The sequence below is a fragment of the Cyprinodon tularosa genome, unplaced genomic scaffold, assembly GCF_016077235.1.
Source record: "Cyprinodon tularosa strain WSP-4 unplaced genomic scaffold, ASM1607723v1 ctg977, whole genome shotgun sequence".
NCBI classification, from domain to species: domain Eukaryota; kingdom Metazoa; phylum Chordata; class Actinopteri; order Cyprinodontiformes; family Cyprinodontidae; genus Cyprinodon; species Cyprinodon tularosa.
Genome location: NW_024039759.1, coordinates 370,677 through 392,611, shown reverse-complemented (window position 1 = coordinate 392,611; position 21,935 = coordinate 370,677). Strand labels below are relative to the sequence as shown.

The 21,935-nt window shown below is 41.0% G+C and overlaps 1 protein-coding gene across 2 annotated transcripts; it reads left to right on the top strand.

Annotated features, from left to right (window-relative positions):
* Positions 1–713: 713 nt before the first annotated feature.
* On the top strand, positions 714–21,240 carry sept2 (septin 2). Of its 2 annotated transcripts, none has more exons than XM_038275737.1 (13): positions 714–870; positions 1,650–1,694; positions 5,307–5,421; positions 7,446–7,532; positions 7,633–7,756; positions 7,860–7,994; positions 8,083–8,200; positions 8,278–8,379; positions 8,455–8,600; positions 10,651–10,773; positions 15,610–15,670; positions 19,980–20,076; positions 20,157–21,240. In XM_038275737.1, exons 2-12 carry the CDS (start codon positions 1,671–1,673, stop codon positions 20,064–20,066), a joined length of 1,122 nt encoding a protein of 373 aa, XP_038131665.1. In that variant the 5' UTR covers positions 714–870; positions 1,650–1,670; the 3' UTR covers positions 20,067–20,076; positions 20,157–21,240. The 2 variants fall into 2 exon arrangements, with proteins under 2 accessions (XP_038131665.1, XP_038131667.1); XM_038275739.1 differs by having other exon boundaries at positions 715–870; positions 10,651–10,734.
* Positions 21,241–21,935: the final 695 nt, after the last annotated feature.

Genomic DNA, 21,935 nt, shown 5'->3' with positions numbered 1-21,935 from the left:
GGTTCCTGGCTCTGGGTTCCTGGTTCTGGGCTCCTCAGACTCCTCTGCAGGTTTTGGGCTCCTCAGGCTCCTCTGCTGGTTCTGGGCTCCTGGTTCTGGGCTCCTCGGGCTCCTCTGCTGGTTCTGGGTTCCTGGTTCTGGGCTCCTCAGACTCCTCTGCAGGTTCTGGGTTCCTGGCTCTGGGTTCCTGGTTCTGGGCTCCTCAGACTCCTCTGCAGGTTTTGGGCTCCTTGGGCTCCTCTGCTGGTTCTGGGCTCCTGGTTCTGGGCTCCTCTGCTGGTTCTGGGTTCCTGGTTCTGGGCTCCTCAAACTCCTCTGCAGGTTTTGGGCTCCTCTGCTGGTTCTGGGCTCCTGGTTCTGGGCTCCTCAGACTCCTCTGTAGGTTCTGGGTTCCTGGTTCTGGGCTCCTCAGACTCCTCTGCAGGTTTTGGGCTCCTTGGGCTCCTCTGCTGGTTCTGGGTTCCTGGTTCTGGACTCCTGGTTCTGGGCTCCTCTGCTGGTTCTGGGCTCCTGGCTCTGGGCTCTGCTGGTTCTGGGTTCCTGGTTCTGGGCTCCTCAGACTCCTCTGCAGGTTTTGGGCTCCTCAGGCTCCTCTGCTGGTTCTGGGCTCCTGGTTCTGGGCTCCTCTGCTGGTTCTGGGTTCCTGGTTCTGGACTCCTGGTTCTGGGCTCCTCTGCTGGTTCTGGGTTCCTGGTTCTGGGCTCCTCAGGCTCCCCTGTTGCATTGTGGTCTAAAGGAAGCTGCTGCTGCTGCTCCGGAATCTGAAGAATCTCTCCGCTGACTCTCCGCCTCCAAACCTTCTCCTCCGTCGACAGCTCGTCCTTCCTCTCCCCGGACCTCCATCTTATTTCCTCCACCTTCTCTCTCGCTGTAAGTTAACCTGATTCTGCTCTGAGCTTCATGTTTTATTTATTATTCATTAACAGGAGAAGCTAACGGTTAGCTGCTAGTTAACATCCTGCATCCGAAGCTAAGCGGCTAGCTGCTAACCCTGAGCTGCTGGATAATCAGCTAATATGCTCTGTTAGTCTGATAAACATGTTTATTTGTCTGTTCCGGTCATTTTTGTTAGTTATAATAATAGATAATTAGCTCGCTTTTATTAGCCAGCTAATTACAGGGCTAATTAGTTTATTAGCTTGCTAAAGATGCTCCTTCTAGATTGAATTAGCTAAACTAAAACTAGCTCAACACCTCAAATAACAACCACAATTAAACAAAACGGACATAAACTTTTAAATGTAATTGTTTCTTCCAGTTAAACGTAGATTTAATGCTTTTAATCTTTAATGTGGGTGTGTTCACATCCTTGTTGTTCTTAGTAAAGTACACTAGATGACAGTAATCTGATACAAACCTAATGAAGCAAATTACAGGGATGGCTGGATTAATTAAAGCGGCAGATTTTAGTCTTTAGAGATTAAAGTCGGTGTGTGTGAAGAGGAGGCAGCTGCAATGAAGGGAAACAGTTTTTTTTCTTTCTCAGAAGCCATTCTGAGTAGACTTCCTGTCTCTTTGCCCTCATTGAAGCCTCTGTGTGAAAATATGGCAGGAAATCAATCTGGGGGGGGGGGGTGGGGGGGGGACTTTATGTTTTAGGGTTTTTTCCTCCTTGAACTGCTCCTAAACTGCTCCTCTGCTTTTTTCAGGTCGATCAACGAGAAAAGAAAATGTCTCAGGCGGATAAAATGAAGGTGAGCCGTAGAAATATTTCAATGAGCTCATCAGCTGCAAGGCTTTGCCAAGATTCCTGCTTCTCTCCAGAATTCCCTGCTTCCGATCGCTTCACTTGATCAAACCTGGTATAGATGTTCCTTGAGTATGGAGTAGATGTTGTTCCATTATTGCTAAATGCTTAAAGGAGAATTCCGGTTTTTAACACTTTTAGCCCACTTTTAGCCCAGTGTCCAGGATGAAATCGAATGATCGACACCAAAATTTTGACAATTGGTCCTGTCTCTGCTTTTTGGCTCATGCAGAATCCCCCCCTGGCTGCTTCAGAATGGCTTCCATTGTGCATGTCCGATAATGTCCTTAAAACAACCTTAAACGTTCTTTTTTTAAAATATGCTACTCACCGGGTCGTCAGCGCTGTTCAATGACGTTCCAAAAAAGTTTCGTGAAGAAAAAACGTTCCTGTAGTGTTTTATTTAGCATTTTGTAAATCCCATTGAGTTCTGTTGGAATAGTCAATATCCCTCCGCCACCGGAAACGGAAATGGGGCCTGTTTACACAGTTGTAGTCTTTTCGCAAGGCCCAAGTGTTTCTGCTTCACTCTGTGTACTCCGACGTCGAGGTGCTAACGTCTCTGTTAAACACTTTAAAAAACTCTGAAAATGGAATACGAAAGGTGGATTCTTGAGGAGGACATATTGGACTTTGAGTTTGTCGGTAGAGGATACCGTCGCCAACTAGTGGTCTGGAGTGTGCAACGCTTCAGATTCGAACGGGAAGCGGAAGTTTATAAGCGGTTGTGATGTATCGGAAAAAATAGTTCTGGGATTTACAAAATGCTAAATAAAACACTACAGGAATGGTTTTTCTTCACGAAACTTTTTTTGGAACGTCATTGAACAGCGCTGACGACCCGGTGAGTAGCATATTTTAAAAAAAGAACGTTTAAGGTTGTTTTAAGGACATTATCGGACATGCACTATGGCAGCCATTATGAAGCAGCCAGGGGGGGATTCTGCATGAGCCAAAAAGCAGAGACAGGAGCAATTGTCAAAATTTTGGTGTCGATCATTCGATTTCATCCTGGACACTACAGAAAATGGGCTAAAAGTGTAAAAACCAGAATTCTCCTTTAATAACTGAAAATTAAAAAGAAAATCCCTCTTCACCAATAGAAATGTTGTTGCTAACGTCCAGCCGACCAATAGAAATGTCTTCACTCCTCCTATCTAGAGTAAAGCCCGCCCCTAGAAGTAAACAGAATGTGATCTGTGACGTATATAAAACGATAAATCTATCTTGTCCCGGTTCATCCGTACTCCTGGAGTCTTCCCAGCAGTCTGAGTGGGAATAAGAATCCATGTTTAATGGAGCTTAATCTGACGGAACCACTTTGGCCTCTGCTGTAAAAGGTTCAACTGAAGTCCTTCTCTCATAAAGTTTTCTCGAATTTTCTACCAGCTTTTTTGTTTTCAAACCTTGGTGATGGTGAACGTAGCTCTCACTTCCACCCTGCAGAGTTTCTGTCAGCTCTGAGGTTTGATAAAGAGGCTGGACATGCGGTGCAGGAAGGGAAACGGCTTCAACTTTGTTGTGTTTTCGATGGTTCAGTCTGAACTGATGGAGATGTGTTTTGCAGAAGGTTCCAGTCGACGGTCTTCTCAAAACCCGTTGCTTATCCGTGAGCTGTCATGCAGCCACCAGCCGTTGATCTGTCAGCTCAGCATACGGTGTCAGGCCAACATACCTTCAGTAATACGCGTTACATAGAGTCTGCTCTGTCTCTGAACTCCTTACAGCTAATCATGCTGTTTTATTTCCCGATTTAATCATGTTTTTTTCCGCAGTTTTGTGCATGAAAAAAAAAAAAAAAACTCCTCCACTAGCTTTAAAACAAACGTTGCATTTCTGTTTGACGAGGATCTTATTAAAGAATGATCGGCACTTTTTTCACAGAGAATTAAATATTTAGAGGAAGAGGATTCTACAGCCCATTAGCCGGCGCCATTTTTGTTGATTTGTACACATTCTTGCGTGATTTGGAAAAGCCGCGAGATTTGAAAAAGCCGGGTGATTTTCCGCCAGATGGCGTGATTTTTGTCCATCTAGCGGTAATTTTGATGTAGTTACCAAAAAGACAAACGGCTGCATTTATTTTGTCAGGGAAAACTAATCCTAAGTCAGTTAAAAGTCAGGGAATTCTGAAATGATGTCAGACTGTGGAAACCCTGTATAAAATAACTATGTATAATGATTCTCTAGAAAACTCACATCATATTAATAGTATTATCTTGTATCAACATACCGTGACTCTAAAATAAGTTATTCATTTGTGACATTGACTTCTGTCTTGTGATTTATCTTAAGTTTTTAACCTGTCAAGTTTCTTTTAGATTTTTAACATTACAATTTATATTTTTCCAAGCACACAACAGTTTAAAGCAAAGTTTAGTTTGAAAAGAATGAGCAGGAAGGATGAAAAGCATGTTAACACGGTAATGTAGGCTGGAGTTCATTATCTGAAGCATGCAGATACACACCAGGAACCTGGAAACTTAAAAAATACTGAATTACAAAAAAACATTTAAAAAACAAACATGTTTCATTGATATATATATATATATAAAAAAATAAATATTATGAACTATATTTATCAAACATTATACCGGGCAAGTAAAAATTGTTTCTGGGCAAATGAAATGTGAAAGTCACTTGCCCTCAGGGCAAGTGGTAAAAATCCTTAACGACGACCCCTGTGTTTCTAAATCTTTATTTCCCGTCTAAATCTTTATTTCCCGTCATGTGCTCCATCCAATGCAGATCATTGGCTCCACCCACATCTAGTGAAAACTAGTGTGATTGGATGAGTCATAGAACGCAAACACTCATTAGTTAGCTAAAGGAAACCATCAGAAGCAAGCAGGTGTTCTTCAAACTGCTAATGTGAATTGTCTATGCCAGGCATCCCCAAAGTCGGTCCTCAAGGCCCCCTGTCCTGCAGGTTTTAGAGGTTTCATTGCTTCAGCACAGCTGCTTATAATTATTGCAGTAGACCAAAAGCCTGTTAATCAGCTTCCAATTAAAATCAGCTGTGCTGGAGCAAGGTAACCTCTAAAACCTGCAGGACAGGGGACCTCGAGGACCGAGTTTGGGGATGCCTGGTCTATGCCATGCTACAATGTGGGATTCAGAAAAAGATGTTGAAATGTCTGAAAGGTCGGACACAGGCGAGAGCGTATCGGGAGACGGAGACCAACCAGACCTCCCTCGTCCTTGGAGAATCTTTAGAAATAGGCGAAAAATTGAGCTTTCAGTTCATATACAGCATCTGGCTGTTTTTTTTTTAAAGGTTACTTTATACTTTTATACTTTAAGTAGTTTTTGGAGCACATACTTTTTCACTTTTACTTGAGTAAAGAGGTCAAGTTGATACTTCAAGTTTTACCAGAGTGTTTTTAAACTGCAGGATCTATACTTCTACTGAAGTAACAAATGTGTGAACTTTTGACACCGCTGTGCTTCTGCATGCGTGTTAATAAGGGTATGCTGAGCTGACAGAGCACCGTTACCATGCTGGATTATTTTCTGGTTAACTTTGAGCAGTGATTAACTTTTCTTCTCCTCCTCACAGCAGGGACAGTTCACCAACCCAGAGACTCCGGGGTACGTTGGTTTTGCCAACCTTCCAAATCAGGTTCATCGCAAGTCGGTGAAGAAGGGGTTCGAGTTCACTCTCATGGTTGTAGGTGAGCAGAACCGACAGCAGGCTTCTAACACCGCAGGGGAAACTCCTGATGTGTGTGACTTTAGTGGGCGGGGGGGGCTATAACATAAACCAGAGAAGGAATGTGGCCTGTTTGCCTCCAGGGACTGAGAGGACAGTGAGCCCTGCAGAGGAGGCCGACTCTAAATCCAAAATAAACGTCTCCCTGTTGAATCAGCGCAGCTTGTTTTCTTTTCTCTCAGATAGCAGAGATGAATTATAGAGAACATTTGGGATATAATCGCGATACACCACCATATGTGTAAACTACCTTCAAAAACAATGCAGTTCATACATTTGCACTGATAGACTCATCCAAAGTTTTGGTTTCAGATTTAAAACATTTAGTTTAAACCAGCTCAAAGATTTTCAGCCTCATTATGTCCCTGAGCAAAACAGACCTCTGCTCTCCAGACTAGACCTACAGAGAATGATTTGATCCAATATGGAGCAGAAAGCTCTTTACCACAGCGGCACAAAAGCAATACACCAACGACATCTTTATAACCGGCCACAAACTCGGTTTTAATCGGTTGATAATCGCTGTGTTTCAAATGAGTGTCCTGAAAATGTGTTCCACGTTTTTATGGACAATTTTCAGTCTTTTTGGGATGATTTGCACAAACGCTGTTTTTATAGGAGGAATTTGCCAGAATAGGGAAAATAAGCCAAAGGCCCGAAGCAAAGATTGCCCTTCACCCAATTCTATTCAGTTTATTTCTATAGCTCCAATTCCCATCATGTCATCTCAGGTCACTTTCCAGTTCACCAGATCATCCAGTCAGATTGATTCAAAGTTTTCTCTCTAAGGAAAACCAGCTGATTGCATCGACTCATTGACTCTTCAGCAATCCCTCACACTAAGCATGCTTGTAGCGACAGTGGAGAGGAAAAACTCCCTTTGAACAGGAAGAAACCCAGCAGAACCAGGCTCAGTGTGAGCGGCCATCTGCTGAGGCCCACTGGGGTTCAAGGAGACAGAAGCAGACATAGAAAAAGAAGCATAGATACAAAAGGCAACTGTCAACCAGCTCCACAGGCGGCCCCGTCCAGGAAACACACAGCCAGGCAGACGAGCTCCGAGCCAGCGCCCATGTCAGAGGATGAAGAGAGCACATCCAGTTACAGTCAGAGAAACAGGACTACACTGGAAAACAGGCCAAGCTCCAACATCTAGAAACAAAGGTGTTGATGGCAGCAGCACAGCTGATATTTCTCTCCAGGATGGAGTCACAGCCAAACAGGAACAGACCAGATGAAGCTACTATGAGAAAAAGCAGAGAGAGCAGAACGTTAGAGATTGAACTAACAGATTCTGCAGAGTGGGAGAATAGAGATAGAATGAAGCAGAATGATGAAAAAGGGGTCCCTATGTCCTCCAGCAGTCTAAGCCTATAGCAGACAGACTGCAGGAGGGGGATCAGCTTGATGCCGTGGTTCTGAGGAGGTTAAAGCCAGAATCAGGCTGGAGTTTCTCTTCCACTGAGTCACACAGAACATGGAGGATTTTATTCAGCTGTGGGGTTTTAACAACATTTTATGTGTTTTGTCGGATGAAGGACAACTACAATTTAACAAGCCCCTTATTTAATGATTTTTGGCTGACACTTGTTTTTACCTTAATAGTGATTTTTAACCGACTTTGTAAAGAAAGTGTTAAAATCCAAAAAATCCTTTTTGTCTTTAGGTGTCAATATTATACCTTTAACAAGATCCCAGGAACCAAACAGAAAAGAAAAAACACAATATACTAAAATAAAAAAGGGGTATTTTATGTGCATATTAAAAAAATATGCTGAATTAAAAAAAACAAAAATTTAAATACTTTCCAAAAATCAGAGAATTATCAGAGCATCTCCAAACTCTTAGCATTGATCTTTACCTGCGGGGAATTTTAAAGAAACACAAAAAGTTGTAAATAAAAATCGGATCAGAGCTTTAAAAGTCGTACGATGCCGATGTGTTCAGGTGTTTAGAGTTTAAAACATGAAACTTTTCTGTTTGCAGGAGAATCTGGGCTCGGAAAATCCACCCTGATCAACAGCCTCTTCCTGACTGACCTTTACCCTGAGAGAGTCATCCCGGGGGCCGCAGGTGAAGCACACACCTCCACCCATCCACCCCCCAAACACACACACACCCAGCTGTTTTTAATTGAATGGGCCCTAAAGTTCCTGCGTTTTCCCTCTGATAGAGAAGATCGAGAGGACGGTTCAGATCGAAGCATCGACGGTGGAGATCGAGGAGAGAGGAGTGAAGCTCCGTCTCACGGTTGTAGACACTCCAGGATACGGAGACGCCATCAACAGCCAGGACTGGTTGGAAGCCATTTTGAATACAGATGCCATTAAATGTTTTTTAAATTTTGTTTTTTTTACTTTGAACCGTCTGGAATCCATGTTTGTTTCTCTCCTGGTCCAGTTTCAGCACCATCATTGCCTACATCGACGACCAGTTCGAGCGCTACCTCCACGACGAAAGTGGCCTCAACCGCAGACACATAGTGGACAACAGGGTCCACTGCTGCTTCTACTTCATCTCCCCTCTGGGCCACGGGTGCAGAGACACGCCCCCTCCTTAACCTGCCTGATAAAGCTCCGTTTCTCTGATCTTTACTGACCGCTTGCTTTCCTTTTCCAACTAGCCTCAAACCTTTGGACGTCCAGTTCATGAAGGCCATCCACAACAAGGTGAACGTGGTTCCGGTCATCGCCAAGGCCGACACGCTCACCCTCAGGGAGAGGGAGAGGCTGAAGCGCAGGGTGAGGCGGGGGAGGAGTTGAGCTTCCCTCCTGCAGACTCGGCCTCTCTGCTCATGGAGTTTTATTTCCTCTCTAAGATCCTGGATGAGATTGACGAGCACGGCATCAAGATCTACCACCTTCCCGACGCCGAGTCCGACGAGGACGAAGATTTTAAAGAGCAGACCAGAATCCTCAAGGTGGGTTTCCCTCTGCTTCTCAGCGGCTCGTGAAGCCGTGCGTCTGCAACAGGAAGTGCTGCTTCTCTCATTCAGGCCAGCATCCCGTTCGCCGTGGTCGGGTCCAACCAGCAGATCGAGGCCAAGGGGAAGAAGGTCAGGGGGCGCCTGTACCCGTGGGGGGTGGTGGAAGTGGAGAACCCGGAGCACAACGACTTCCTGAAGCTGAGAACCATGCTGATGTAAGTCCAGACAAACGTCGTTTTTATCGCACTCATAAAGTCACACAAAACGCATCAGGATGAAAATAAGAATAGAATTAAAATTAGGGAAGCACGATATTGGGATTTTGGCCGATATCCGATATGCCGATATTTTAAAACTCATGTAGACGATAACCGATATCGATACCGATGTTAAAGCTGGACAAAAATAAGTAGTCATTGAAAATAGCAGTTTTGTTATCCATTTCTGACACTTTGAAAAATAATGTACTCAAATATATTTTCATATGCTGATATCAAATAGATTTTTAAAAACGCGGTATCGATCTATTTTACTTTCAAAATCTGGTGAAATTTCATCGTTCTGTTACAAACTCTCGTGATATTTTGCAAATTCTTGTGAGATTTTGTTAGTAAAATAGATCGATACCGCGTCAATATATCAACATATAAAAATATGGCAACATTTGGTGAATTTTCGGGGGATTTCGTAGCATAACGATGACATATAGCAATATTTCATTAGTAAAAGAGATTGATATGGTGTTTTTAAATGGCAATATATCAGCATATGAAGATATTGGGATATTTTAATGGATCAATATTTTTTCCCTCGTCTTTAGAAGTTTTTAAGTCTGTAAAAAAGAAGTTTTTGAGGAAGAAGAAGAAGTAGTATTTTTTATATTTTTTTTAGACTTTAGAAACTCAGAAGCTGATCAAATATCGGGTTAAATATCGGTGGGGGGGCCGATGTCAGATATTCAGTTTTAAGGCCGATACCGATAGGGGGCCGATTATATCCTGCATCCCTAATTAAAATAGTCCAGTTCACTAAGAACTTGAGTAAATAGAAGTTCTTTAGTAGAGTTTTGCTCCATTATTGTTGCATAGAACAAGTTTTAATGAACTGAAGCTTTGAAGAAACTGCAGAAATAAAAGTTGGACATTTTTTTAACCCTTTTATGCATAGTGATGACTACAGTGTACAGCTGTTTTATTTTTTAAATTTATTTTTTTATTAGAAAGAATACAAACATTCCTTGACAGCATCCCAGGTTATGTATGATCGTGCAAAATGCAGAGGAAAAAACAACAACAAAACAACAAAATCCCTTTGGGTCCAGAAAGCGTAGTAATAGAACAAACACGACTGAAAATAATACATCGTAAATAAATAAGTGCACATTTAAGACATTACAGCTGTTTAAAGGTGTGTTGTTTTTTTTTTTTTTTATATATACATATTTAGGCCTTCAGTTTTGGGCACTGATGCATATAGTCCAATCTAGTGGAAGCTATTGCATCATCCCGTACAGATAAATCCCATTTATTGATCATTGCAATGAAAAAAAAAAAAGTGAAACCAAGATGGCTGACAGACGGGGAGGAAAAAGACCAAACATCTTGGCTATTTTGGTTTCTAAATACAGAGTAACCTCCGTTCCAACAGAATACCACTTTATAACTATATCTATGCAGCTACTTTGCTGTTAAATTGATTTTTTATTTAGATTATAAAATGCATAAAGTGCACTGGAGTGGACATATAAATATTTCTTCATAGAATAAAGAGAGATTTTTTCAAACCTTGTTTTACGTTCCTGTGGATGTAAAAAAAATCCTGACTGAGTTTATCATAATTCCTGCATGAGAAGGTTAATAAATAAAGCTTTTATATCAATTTATGAATAAAACTTTAAATGGTAAATCCTCCGGATCGAAGATGCGTTTCTAATGGTGGAAATGGACCAGTGAAGAGGAGTGTGAGGGACCGAGCCATAAAATCAGAGAAGCACAGGGAAGTTATTGATGACAAAAATGGTAACAAATTTATTTTGCAAAAATAAAGTTCAAAAGTTCAAACAAGACTGGGCCCATCAAGGAAAACAAATGACAAAAATCAGCATAATCCAAACCTGACACAGGAAAAGACCTGCCTACCTGACACACAAGGGAAACATATATATACTGGTTGATCAGACCAATTTGAAACAAGAGGGAAACATAAAATACATTTTCCTAAACAAAAATACAACAAAAGACAAAATCATTTCACCCCCCCCCACAGAACCCACATGCAGGACCTACAGGAAGTGACCCAGGACCTGCACTATGAGAACTTCCGCTCGGATCGCCTCAAACGGGGCGGCAGGTTGTCATCACATGGTTACGTTCTGCCTCTGTCTCCTGCGTACGTACCTGTCTGCTTGCTTGCTCTGTCCCCCCCCCACTGATAAAGGTCATAGCGGCCATGATGGCTGATGGTAGCTGTAGAGTCAGCTTTATTTAAATACTTCTGTTTGATGAGAAAGCATGACTAGCTGGATTATCTTTATGGATTAGAAACGGGATTAGCCGATGATCATGTAACGTAGCTCAGAGAAAGCATGACTAGCTGGATTATCTTTCGGGATTAGCAGATGTCATGTAACGTAGCTCCCTCATCATGATTTAACCTCCACATCAGATCAACTCAGGTTGTTTAAATGTGAGCTCTGAAACCGACCACAGGGAGCGCTTCGCCATCCGTCCAGAGATGGCGCCGCTGTCTCCGTCTGTGTCCTGGGGTGAGGTAATGTTTTCACCCATAGGGAGGGCAAGCTGTCCCCCCCCCCCCCCCCCGACTTTTCACCACCTCCTGTATGGGGTAAGAAAGCTGCCAGTAAAACGCGGAGCGGCATCTGAATGGAGGTCCATAAATGCCACTGAATCTAAGATCTAGATTAGTTCCTTGATCCTCATTTAGAAAACGGTAGAAATCTACTGAAGCAGTTCCACTCCTGACCAGTTGGTGGCGGTGATGCACCTGAAGGTTGTTCACCAACCGGCATTAAACGATAAAATGAAAGCAGAAGCATCTATCACTACCCGATCCGTCCTGTGCAAGCAGAATAACTTGCGGTCTGGCAGTACTACCCTTTTCTTACTGTTTTATTCTTTCTTCTTTTTTTAGGTGGGCGGTTCCTTTTCAATATTTGTGTTTTTGCGTAAATATTGCATATTATAAAAACGAAAAAAAGCAAAACATAAAACACTTATTTAGCCTTTGGAACGTTTCTGATTCTGCTCTGAGCATGTCCGATGATGACGTTTAACATCCTTTATTGTTTTAAGTAAATAATTATTTTCGGTAGCGTTATCACGTAGTTTTTCGGTGATCCGGATCTTATCGTTCTGTTTGCGCAGGACAGATTGTGCTTCCGGGACAGATCGGGTAGTGACATCATCGATTGAATGCTGTATCTTTGCTGAAATGTTGTTTTTTAATGAGTTATTAGCTTAACGTTGAGTTTTCTTCTTCTTCTCGTTTCCTCGGCTTTACTGCCACCAACTGGTAAAGATATTTATTAGCGTTTTAGATTCGTTCTCATAAATCTGGTAATTAATTTTAGAATTAATTCCATTTTAGGGTTAAATGGCTGAGTTGAACCATTACGTTTATTTCCTGCTTTTTTGTAAATTTGCGACTTTCTCATAAATGCTGATTGGATTTAGTAAATTAGTAGGGGTGCAACTAATGATTATTTTACTAATCGGTTAATGTGTCGATTATTTTTTTCCATTAATGCGATTCGTAATCAGATAGAAGATATTTTACTAAATGAAACCAGGTTTAACTAAAACTTTTCAGTTTATTTCTATAGCGCCAATTCAGAACACGTCATCTTAAGGCACTTTACAGTTTTCCACTCGAGGAGTTCTGGATAGAGCAGCTTGGCAGATAAAAAAGATTTTTATTCTCTTAAATGCTTAAATATTTATATATTTTTTATAATCTTAGTAGAATTCCTGCTCTAAAACACGTCTTTAGCTGACAGATCGACCCACTTGGAGTCCAATTAACAATGAATTAATGACTAAATTAGTTGATTATTTTAAAAATCGATTAATCATATTAAACAGATAAATTTTTTTGTAAAACTTTCTTTGGTCGGCTTATCCACACACGTCACATCAGATGTTTGAGTTGATAGAAAACAAGATTAGAAGTTACAATTCTGCTGGAATACAAACTACAAATTTACAAGTTTGATTCACTCATTTATTGGGCTGAAAGAAATTGGTTACGCTTTATTTTACAGTACATCAATAACCAAGTAATAACCTGATTAGGGCTGCAACAACGAATCGATAAAATCGATAAAAATCGACTTTTAAAAGCGTTGGCAACGAATTTAATCATCGATTAGTTGTGTCGCGCGATTAATGCGTCATCCGCCGCCGCCGTCATCCCGGGGAAGCAAAAGAAATATGGCGGAGCGAGTCAGCGCCGCAGTTGCAGTGTTGCCAACTCAGCGACTTTTCAGACCCCTCCAGCGACTATTTAAAAAAAAAAGCGACTAGCGACAAATCTGGCGACTTTTTACGGTGTCACTGGCGGCTTTTGGAGACTCTTACGTGAAAGCATGTATCGTTCCTACTCTTGTCCTCCAGCGGCAGCTGCTGCCGTGGGGCGCCTCCCCTATCCCAACGCCTTTCTCCCTCTCCCACAGGAATCCCTCTCAGCGCTGCAGTCCGAGCCGCAGGATTTTAGTGAGGAGTTTACCCTCAGCGTCCAGACTGCAAATGAAGCGCGCATGCCCCGGGATTGACGGCGCAAATTGATCACAATAATTAAAACAGCCTGCGCTTTGTAAAGTGAAAAAAGTCGTAACATGCGACTTTTGTAAAAACAAATGAACATGGCACGGAAGCACCACTGTTATGACGCAGCACCTGAAAAGAAAACACGTTGGAGCCTTTGATGGCAGTGAAGAGAGCAGATCAGCAGGATGAGTAACCATGTTTGTTTGGTTTTAAAGTGGGGAAACGTAACGTTAGTTTCTCAGGTAGCTCATCTGATGCTTTCCTTACCGTGTTAGTAGGTTACAGACAGTGATAAGGTTGGCTACTTATTTTACTTTTAATTTCATTTGAATTAGCTTAAGCAGCGTTTATATTTTCTTTATAAATAAATTAAATTGCAAATTATGAGGGCAAGGCTTTTAAAGTTTAAATCTTCTGGCAAAGATAAAGTAAAGAAGATCCTGCAATTTATGGAAGTAAAGCAGAATAAAATCCAGCAAGATCAGTAATATGTCAATTAATTATCTGCCACATTCCCATGTAAATATCTGTCTTTGGAGGATGTGTTTTTTAGCACCCCTAGTTCTCTCATTTTTATTCCAAATACAATTTATAATTTGAATCACAGGGCTATTTTTATCTCTATGGTTCAGTATTTTCTCTAGTAGCAACTTTAACTGCTATACTTTCCTGTCTTAAAAGGCAGAACTCTTCTAGTCTAAAAAAACCTAATTTGTTGAAATGGGGGGGCCTATTGTTTGAACCCCTTAGGGGCTTTTAAAACAAAAATGTCTTTTTTTGCGCTTTATGAAACAAAGTACCCTATATTTTGTGGATGTACAGCTACATTTCTCATGTAAGTTTGCGTAGTTTTAAAACAAACATTTATTTTTCATATTGCACCTGTACAGTTAATGAGAAACCTGTACTTGTGTGCTTGTTTGTTCTGTCTAAAATGTTTATTTTGGAATAAAGAGGTTAATATAAAAAAAATATTTTGTGTCCGATTCATCGATTAATCGAAAAAATAATCGGCCGATTCATCGATTTTCAAAATAATCGTTAGTTGCAGCCCTAAACCTGATAATAACCATGTAATAACCTGGTAATAACCTGCTAAGAACATAACAAGTTACACTATATTACTTGGTAACCAGAAACACTTTGTGGAGAATTTTGGTGCCAAAGTGCTTCAAATTTTAGAGAAACAAGGTAAAGTTGGACTTAGGGGCACTGAAAAAATAAAAAAAAGTTAACTGATTTTTAAAATATTTTAGTATAATATGAGATAAAAGTTGGAATTCTGACTTTTTTCTCTGAATTCTGACAGCTAACAAACATGTTAGCATCCAGCCGTAGCCATGTCTGTTTTAGAGACCATCTCTCTTGTTTTCATCACCTTCTGCTATTCCATTAATCAAACAGCATCAGCAGGGACCCTCAGGGACAGAAAAAGTCTCCCAATTCCATCATTTTCCATCAATGTGTTCCTGTTTCTCCCAAACAACTGAAGCTGAGTGCTCCACATCTCTGCCTCCATGGAGCCCATCTACATTAAGATCCATAACTGCCCACTAGTTTATCACTTGGCATCTAACAGAAAACCAAACCTAGAAGACAGCAGCCAATCTTTTTAACTAAACTCTTATTTATCTGTAACTCTAGTTCAGTTATATAATGTTTAATTAACCTGATCGTCAGTTACAGTTTACTCCATTGGTAGGTGGTGGCCAATAATAGAAACTGTTATGGGGAACATAATGGTAATTACCCACCAAACGTCTCCACGGTTACATCATAACATACAATTCTAATTATTACATTCAGGTAAATACTTTCAAATTATATATTATGCCTCGATTTTGGGGTAATTATCACATAAAGTGTTTCTTGTTAGCAAGTAATATAGTGTGACTTACTATGTTATTACATGGTTATTGATGTACTGTAAAATAAAGCGTTACCAATTTCTTTCAGCCTAATAAATTAATGAATTGAACTTGTTAATTTGTAGTTTGTATTCCTGCAGAATTGTAACTTCTAATCTTGTTTTCTATCAACTCAAACATCTGATGTTGTGTGTGGATAAACCGACAGCAAAGAACCAATAAACAACCTTCAGTTTCTTCACATTGATGGACCTCAGACAGCTGCACATCGGTTTTTATCGACAGCTATTTTACCCCATACCTCCGCCTCTCAATCTTCCTGCTTTCGCCTCTCTAGATATTAGCAGTAGAGGCAATCGTCTCCATCCAGAGCTAATCTAGAAGCTAACCCACTAACCATTTCACTCTTTCTCAGTGTGGCTTTGATCGTTTCCCTAATTAATGCTGACTGTTTTATCCACCTCTGCTCAAAGCAAATGGCGCCGCATTAACCTCCCTGACTGCTTTTAGCTTCACGATGGCAAATAAATGTTGGCGACGTGAAAAATGACTGAAACTGTGTGACTGTGCAGGAAGGGACCGGAGCCGGAGGAAATGGACAAGGACGTGATTCTGCAGGAGAAGGAGGCTGAGGTTAGAAACCGCAGGCATTACAATATGACATATATATATATTTATGTGTGTGTGTATACATACGGGGCACGGGGCCGCCGGGGTTCAGGCTACCGCCATCGGATTGGGTTTGGTCGCTCCGTCCCCCGCTGGCTCCCTGCCCCCGTCCGCTGGGGTTCCCTGACCAGCCCTGGAGCTCATGGCTCGGTTCTGCTGAACTGTAGTCGACCTAAATCCCAGACGATTTTGAAATGTCCAGGAAAAAGAGGACGTCTGGTCCCCCTACCATATCAACAATCTGATGTTTCAGTGACTGAGTGCTTGTTGCTATGATGCGTCTTTGCTCAGCAGCTTGGCTCGTTGTAAACCAACCAATCAGAGCACAGCTCATCTAAATATTCATGATCATACCATAAAAGGAAGAAACCTGTGGTTTCATTCTAGGGCTTCTAACCAGGCTGCATTAGAGCTCATAGAACAGCTAATATGCCATTTTCAGCCCAACCAATGTTACACACCCTATTAGAGACCTGAAGGACCTGATACCCTATAGAATCATTCTATCACCCTATTAGAGACCTGAAGGACCAGATACCCTATAGAATCATTCTATCACCCTATTAGAGACCTGAAGGACCAGATACCCTATAGAATCATTCTATCACCCTATTAGAGACCTGAAGGACCAGATACCCTATAGAATCATTCTATCACCCTATTAGAGACCTGAAGGACCAGATACCCTATAGAATCATTCTATCACCCTATTAGAGACCTGAAGGACCAGATACCCTATAGAATCATTCTATGACCCTATTAGAGACCTGAAGGACCAGATACCCTATAGAATCATTCTATCACCCTATTAGAGACCTGAAGGACCAGATACCCTATAGAATCATTCTATCACCCTATTAGAGACCTGAAGGACCAGATACCCTATAGAATCATTCTATCACCCTATTAGAGACCTGAAGGACCAGATACCCTATAGAATCATTCTATCACCCTATTAGAGACCTGAAGGACCAGATACCCTATAGAATCATTCTATGACCCTATTAGAGACCTGAAGGACCAGATACCCTATAGAACCATTCTATCACCCTATTAGAGACCTGAAGGACCAGATACCCTATAGAATCATTCTATCACCCTATTAGAGACCTGAAGGACCAGATACCCTATAGAATCATTCTATCACCCTATTAGAGACCTGAAGGACCAGATACCCTATAGAATCATTCTATCACCCTATTAGAGACCTGAAGGACCAGATACCCTATAGAATCATTCTATGACCCCTTTAACATGAAATGTAAAGAAAACCTAATATAAAGAAGTGCTCACTAAATATTTAAGATGCCACACATGGGTTGTTCAAAGCTAGCATGGACGTCTGTCTGTATAGTCAGTAATTTAGCAGCTAAACAACAAACAGTGACTTCAATGAGCTAACGCTAAACCACACAAGACAAACGCCAATTCCATAGTTTTTATCTCACACTAACAGGTTTTTTTTCCGTTTCATCTCAGCTAAGTAGTGAACTCCTGCAGCTCTGCTCCTCCCAACGTGTCCTAATATTTCATACTTCCCCACTCCAGCTAACCTACCTAGCTGATAGGCGGCGGGGTACACAGGGTTCCCAGTCTTAAAAGGCATTGAATTCTTCAAAATAAAACTAAGGCCTTAATTGGTATTAAAATGTCTTGAATCAGTTTTTGTAGGTCTTATTTTTTAAGACATCATAAATAGAATTATGTTTATTACGATTCATTTTTGTAATCTAAAAACGTTAAAATTGACAATTTGTTTTTTTTTTTATATATAAAAAAGAAAAACGGCTCGCCATTATTGGTTCCGTCCCGATAGCGGAACCAATAATGCATTGTTGCGGCCGGGACATTTGGGAGATGCACCATTAACTTTTTGTCTGGAAAATATGAGCAAGTACGGAAGAGGATTAGGGCCAGTGGAGAAAAAAAAAAAAGTTAACTGATTTTTAAATTTAATTTCAGTTTAGTATGGGAAAAAAGTCAGAATTCTGACTTTTTTCCCATACTAAACTGAAATTAAATTTAAAAATCAGTTAACTTTTTTTTCCAGTGGCCCTAATCCTCTTCCGTAAGCAAGTGTAAATGTAACCAAAATAGTCTCCAGCCAAGAGTTTTCTCCATGGCTAAAACCAGGGAACATACATGAGGCTCAGTGGATTTAGTGCTAGAAGTCATTCAAGCTCAGAACGATGGGAATTAAGGCAGTGGAGTCGCACATGCGAAGCACGAAACACAAAGCGTCAAAATGGAGTTAGAGAGAAACAGCCGGTATTTCTCAGTTTAGTTCCACCCTTGTCTCTGCAACGCCTCCACTTATCACCAAATCAAACATACTAAGAAAACCATACGAAGAAAAATAGCTGCTAAAAAGACTCAGCACTGGTTATGTTGGGGCTTTAAAACTCATTTGTTTTGTTCCCTGCTAAAACAACGTTTGTGAATTCAGTTAAATAATTGTTCAAATATATCTGTCATTTGTGTGTTTTTAACTTTCTTCCTGTATGGGAAGCTCTTCAACATTTGAAACATTAGTGCAGTGGTTTATGTTAAAATAAACCTTTGGGTTAAGTTGTAGCAAGCAGGTTTTTCTTGTGTTTCTTGTGAATTTGGTCTTAATTTTTTATTTCAAGTGGCATTAAAAGGTCTTAATTTATTAATTTAACTATCCTTATGCTGTAGGAACCCTGATACATGTGACTAGGGCTGCAACTAATGATTATTTTAAAAATCGATGAATCGGGAAAAAAAATATTTTTTATATTAACCTCTTTATTCCAAAATGAACATTTTAGACAGAACAAACAAGCACACAAGTACAGGTTTCTCATTAACTGTCCTGGTGCAATATGAAAAATAAATGTTTGTGTTAAAACTATGCAAACTTACATGAGAAATGTAGCTGTACATCCACAAAATATAGGCTACTTTGTTTCATAAAGCGCAAAAAGAGACATTTTTGTTTTTAAAGCCCCTAAGGGGTTCAAACAATAGGCCCCCCCATTTCAACAAATCAGGTTTTTTTAGACTAGAAGAGTTCTGCCTTTTAAGACAGGAAAGTATAGCAGTTAAAGTTGCTACTTGAGAAAATACTGAACCATAGAGATAAAAATAGCCCTGTGATTCTAATTATAAATTGTATTTGGAATAAAAATGAGAGAACTAGGGGTGCTAAAAAACACATCCTCCAAAGACGGATATTTACATGGGAATGTGGCAGATAATTAATTGACATATTACTGATCTTGCTGGATTTTATTCTGCTTTACTTCCATAAAATGCAGGATCTTCTTTACTTTATCTTTGCCAGAAGATTTAAACTTTAAAAGCCTTGCCCTCATAATTTGCAAGTTAATTTATTTATAAAGAAAATATAAACGCTGCTTAAGCTAATTCAAATGAAATTAAAAGTAAAATAAGTAGCCAACCTTATCACTGTCTGTAACCTACTAACACGGTAAGGAAAGCATCAGATGAGCTACCTGAGAAACTAACGTTACGTTTCCCCACTTTAAAACCAAACAAACATGGTGCTTCCGTGCCAATTTAATTTGTTTTGACAAAAGTTGCATGTTACGACTATTTTCACTTTACAAAGCGCAGGCTATTTTAATTATTGTGATCAATCCCGGCGCATGCGCGCTTCATTTGCAGTCTGGACGCTGAGGGTAAACATCCTGCGGCTCTGACTGCAGCGCTGAGAGGAACTCCTGCGGGAGAACGGGGTTGGGATGGGGGAGGCGCCCCACGGCAGAGTAGGAACGATACATGCTTTCACGTAAGAGTCTCCAAAAGCCGCCAGTGACACCGTAAAAAGTCGGCAGATTTGTCGCTAGTCGCTTTTTTGAAAAATAGTCGCTGGAGGGGAATGAAAAGTCGCTGAGTTGGCAACACTGCACCTGCAGCGCTGACTCGCTCTGCCGTAATTTTTTCTTCTTCCCCCGTTTCAGTCAAGTGGATGTGATGACGGCGGCGGCGGATGACGCATTAATCACGCGACACAACTAATCGATGATTAAATTCGTTGCCAACGCTTTTAAAAGTCGATTTTTATCGATTTTATCGATTCGTTGTTGCAGCCCTACATGTGACCCTGATACTCAACAGCAATCGGCTGAGTAGTAATGATGGGATGGAAGTTAAAATTTCCACAGATTTGATGACTGGGATATTTCTCCATTATCTATACTAGTAACAGGAAATCAGTGGGATTTCCTTCCGGGTTACTGTTACTCCTTCCTGTATAAACCCTCTTCCTGTTTGCTCTGTCGTGCAGCTGAGGAGGATGCAGGAGATGATCGCCAAGATGCAGGCCCAGATGCAGAAGCCCCGAGAAGGAGAGGCAGAGGGTCAGCATGTTTAAGGAGATAAAGGTCAGCATCCAACCCACAGCTGGTTCTGATCCAGATGTTCTCTCCAGTCTCATCACTCTTTTTCTCTTTTTTTTTTATAGGTGGTTAAATGATGCATAACTACCCCTGACCAACTAAACCCCCCCCCCCCCCCCCCCCCATGTGCTAGTACCACATAGAACCTGAAGGCGTTACTTTTTTTTTATATATTAGCTATATTCCATGTTACTGTATTTACAGATATAAAGGTCCTTTTTTAAAAATAAATGAAGTCCAATAATCCATCAGTGAAGATGGTGAAGGCATCACTGGGACGCTCTGTTACGTTGATTTAATTTTTATCTCTTCTGTTCAGAAAGCCAAACTATTGCTGAATCTGTTCAGATGTTTGTGAAAATGAATTATTGGGAGATGCGACTATTAAACGCGGTTAAAACTTCCTTCCTGCCATTAAATAGACCCCGACCTGCTCAGTGTTATTCCATTTATCAAGACGCTGCGCTGCTTTATCCGCAACTGCTGTAGCTCAGCGTAGCCATAGAAACCGTATGGAGGCAACTTCGCTCCTTTATTGTTAAAAAAAATGGGAAAGAAATGCAATCTAGAAATTAAACGGTTTTCTCCTATTTTTCTCAATTTTAAACGTTACAGATTAATTTGTTTTACAAATGTTACATTTAAAATTTGATCTGATCTGTGTTTTCTGAATTATTTTCGTAATGCCAGATTGTAAAACTTGATCTGAAAGTGGAATTTGGTGGAAACTAATTTCTGTTTGACAACATTTCGTTTTAAACGATAAAGGAGCTAAATCGCCTCCATAGAACTGCCTTTCACTGTGGCTAAGCTAACGGTCTTCCTGTGCTTCTGACTGACGGAGCATCGAGGCATGACGCCGCTTGGTGCTTTAAAGCACCATCCGTTTGGGAGTTCTGCAATCGATCGATTGATGCTGTGACTCGGGAACTCATCCCGACTCGTGAGAACTTGACGTTTCTGCAGTCGCCGACGACGACCCGATGACGTCTGTGTAGCTAACCTTTTCCCTAAGCCAGCCAAAAATGTGAATTCTTGACATTCCTCTTTGTGCTGTTTCTACCCAACATCTGAAGTACCAAATATTGTTCTGAATGCTTATATTGTATACAAAATGTTTATTAAACTTTTAAACAATCTCATTTTTAATCGGAGTGCTTTTTCTCTGAAATATGAAAGAAACATATTTAAACCGATCAGTTTTATTGGAGAGCAACATCATCACCTGCAGCCTCCAGCAGAACCAGGCTCAGTGTGAGCGGCCATCTGCTGAGGCCCACTGGGGTTCAAGGAGACAGAAGCAGACATAGAAAAGGAACATAGATACAAAAGGCAACTGTCAACCAGCTCCACAGCACCAGCTCCCCGTCCAGGAAACACACAGCCAGGCAGACGAGCTCCGAGCCAGCTCCCATGTCAGAGGATGAAGAGAGCACATCCAGTTAGTCACAGTCAGAGAAACAGGACTACACTGGAAAACAGGCCAAGCTCCAACATCTAGAAACAAAGGTGTTGATGGCAGCAGCACAGCTGATATTTCTCTCCAGGATGGAGTCACAGCCAAACAGGAACAGACCAGATGAAGCTACTATGAGAAAAAGCAGAGAGAGCAGAACGTTAGAGATTGAACTAACAGATTCTGCAGAGTGGGAGAATAGAGATAGAATGAAGCAGAATGATGAAAAAGGGGTCCCTATGTCCTCCAGCAGTCTAAGCCTATAGCAGCAGAACTATAGAGATAGCTCAGGAAGTTGGTTCCACAGGAGAGGAGCCTGATAACTAAAAGATCTGCCTCCCATTCTACTTTTAGAAATTCTAGGAACCACTAGTAAACCTGCAGATTG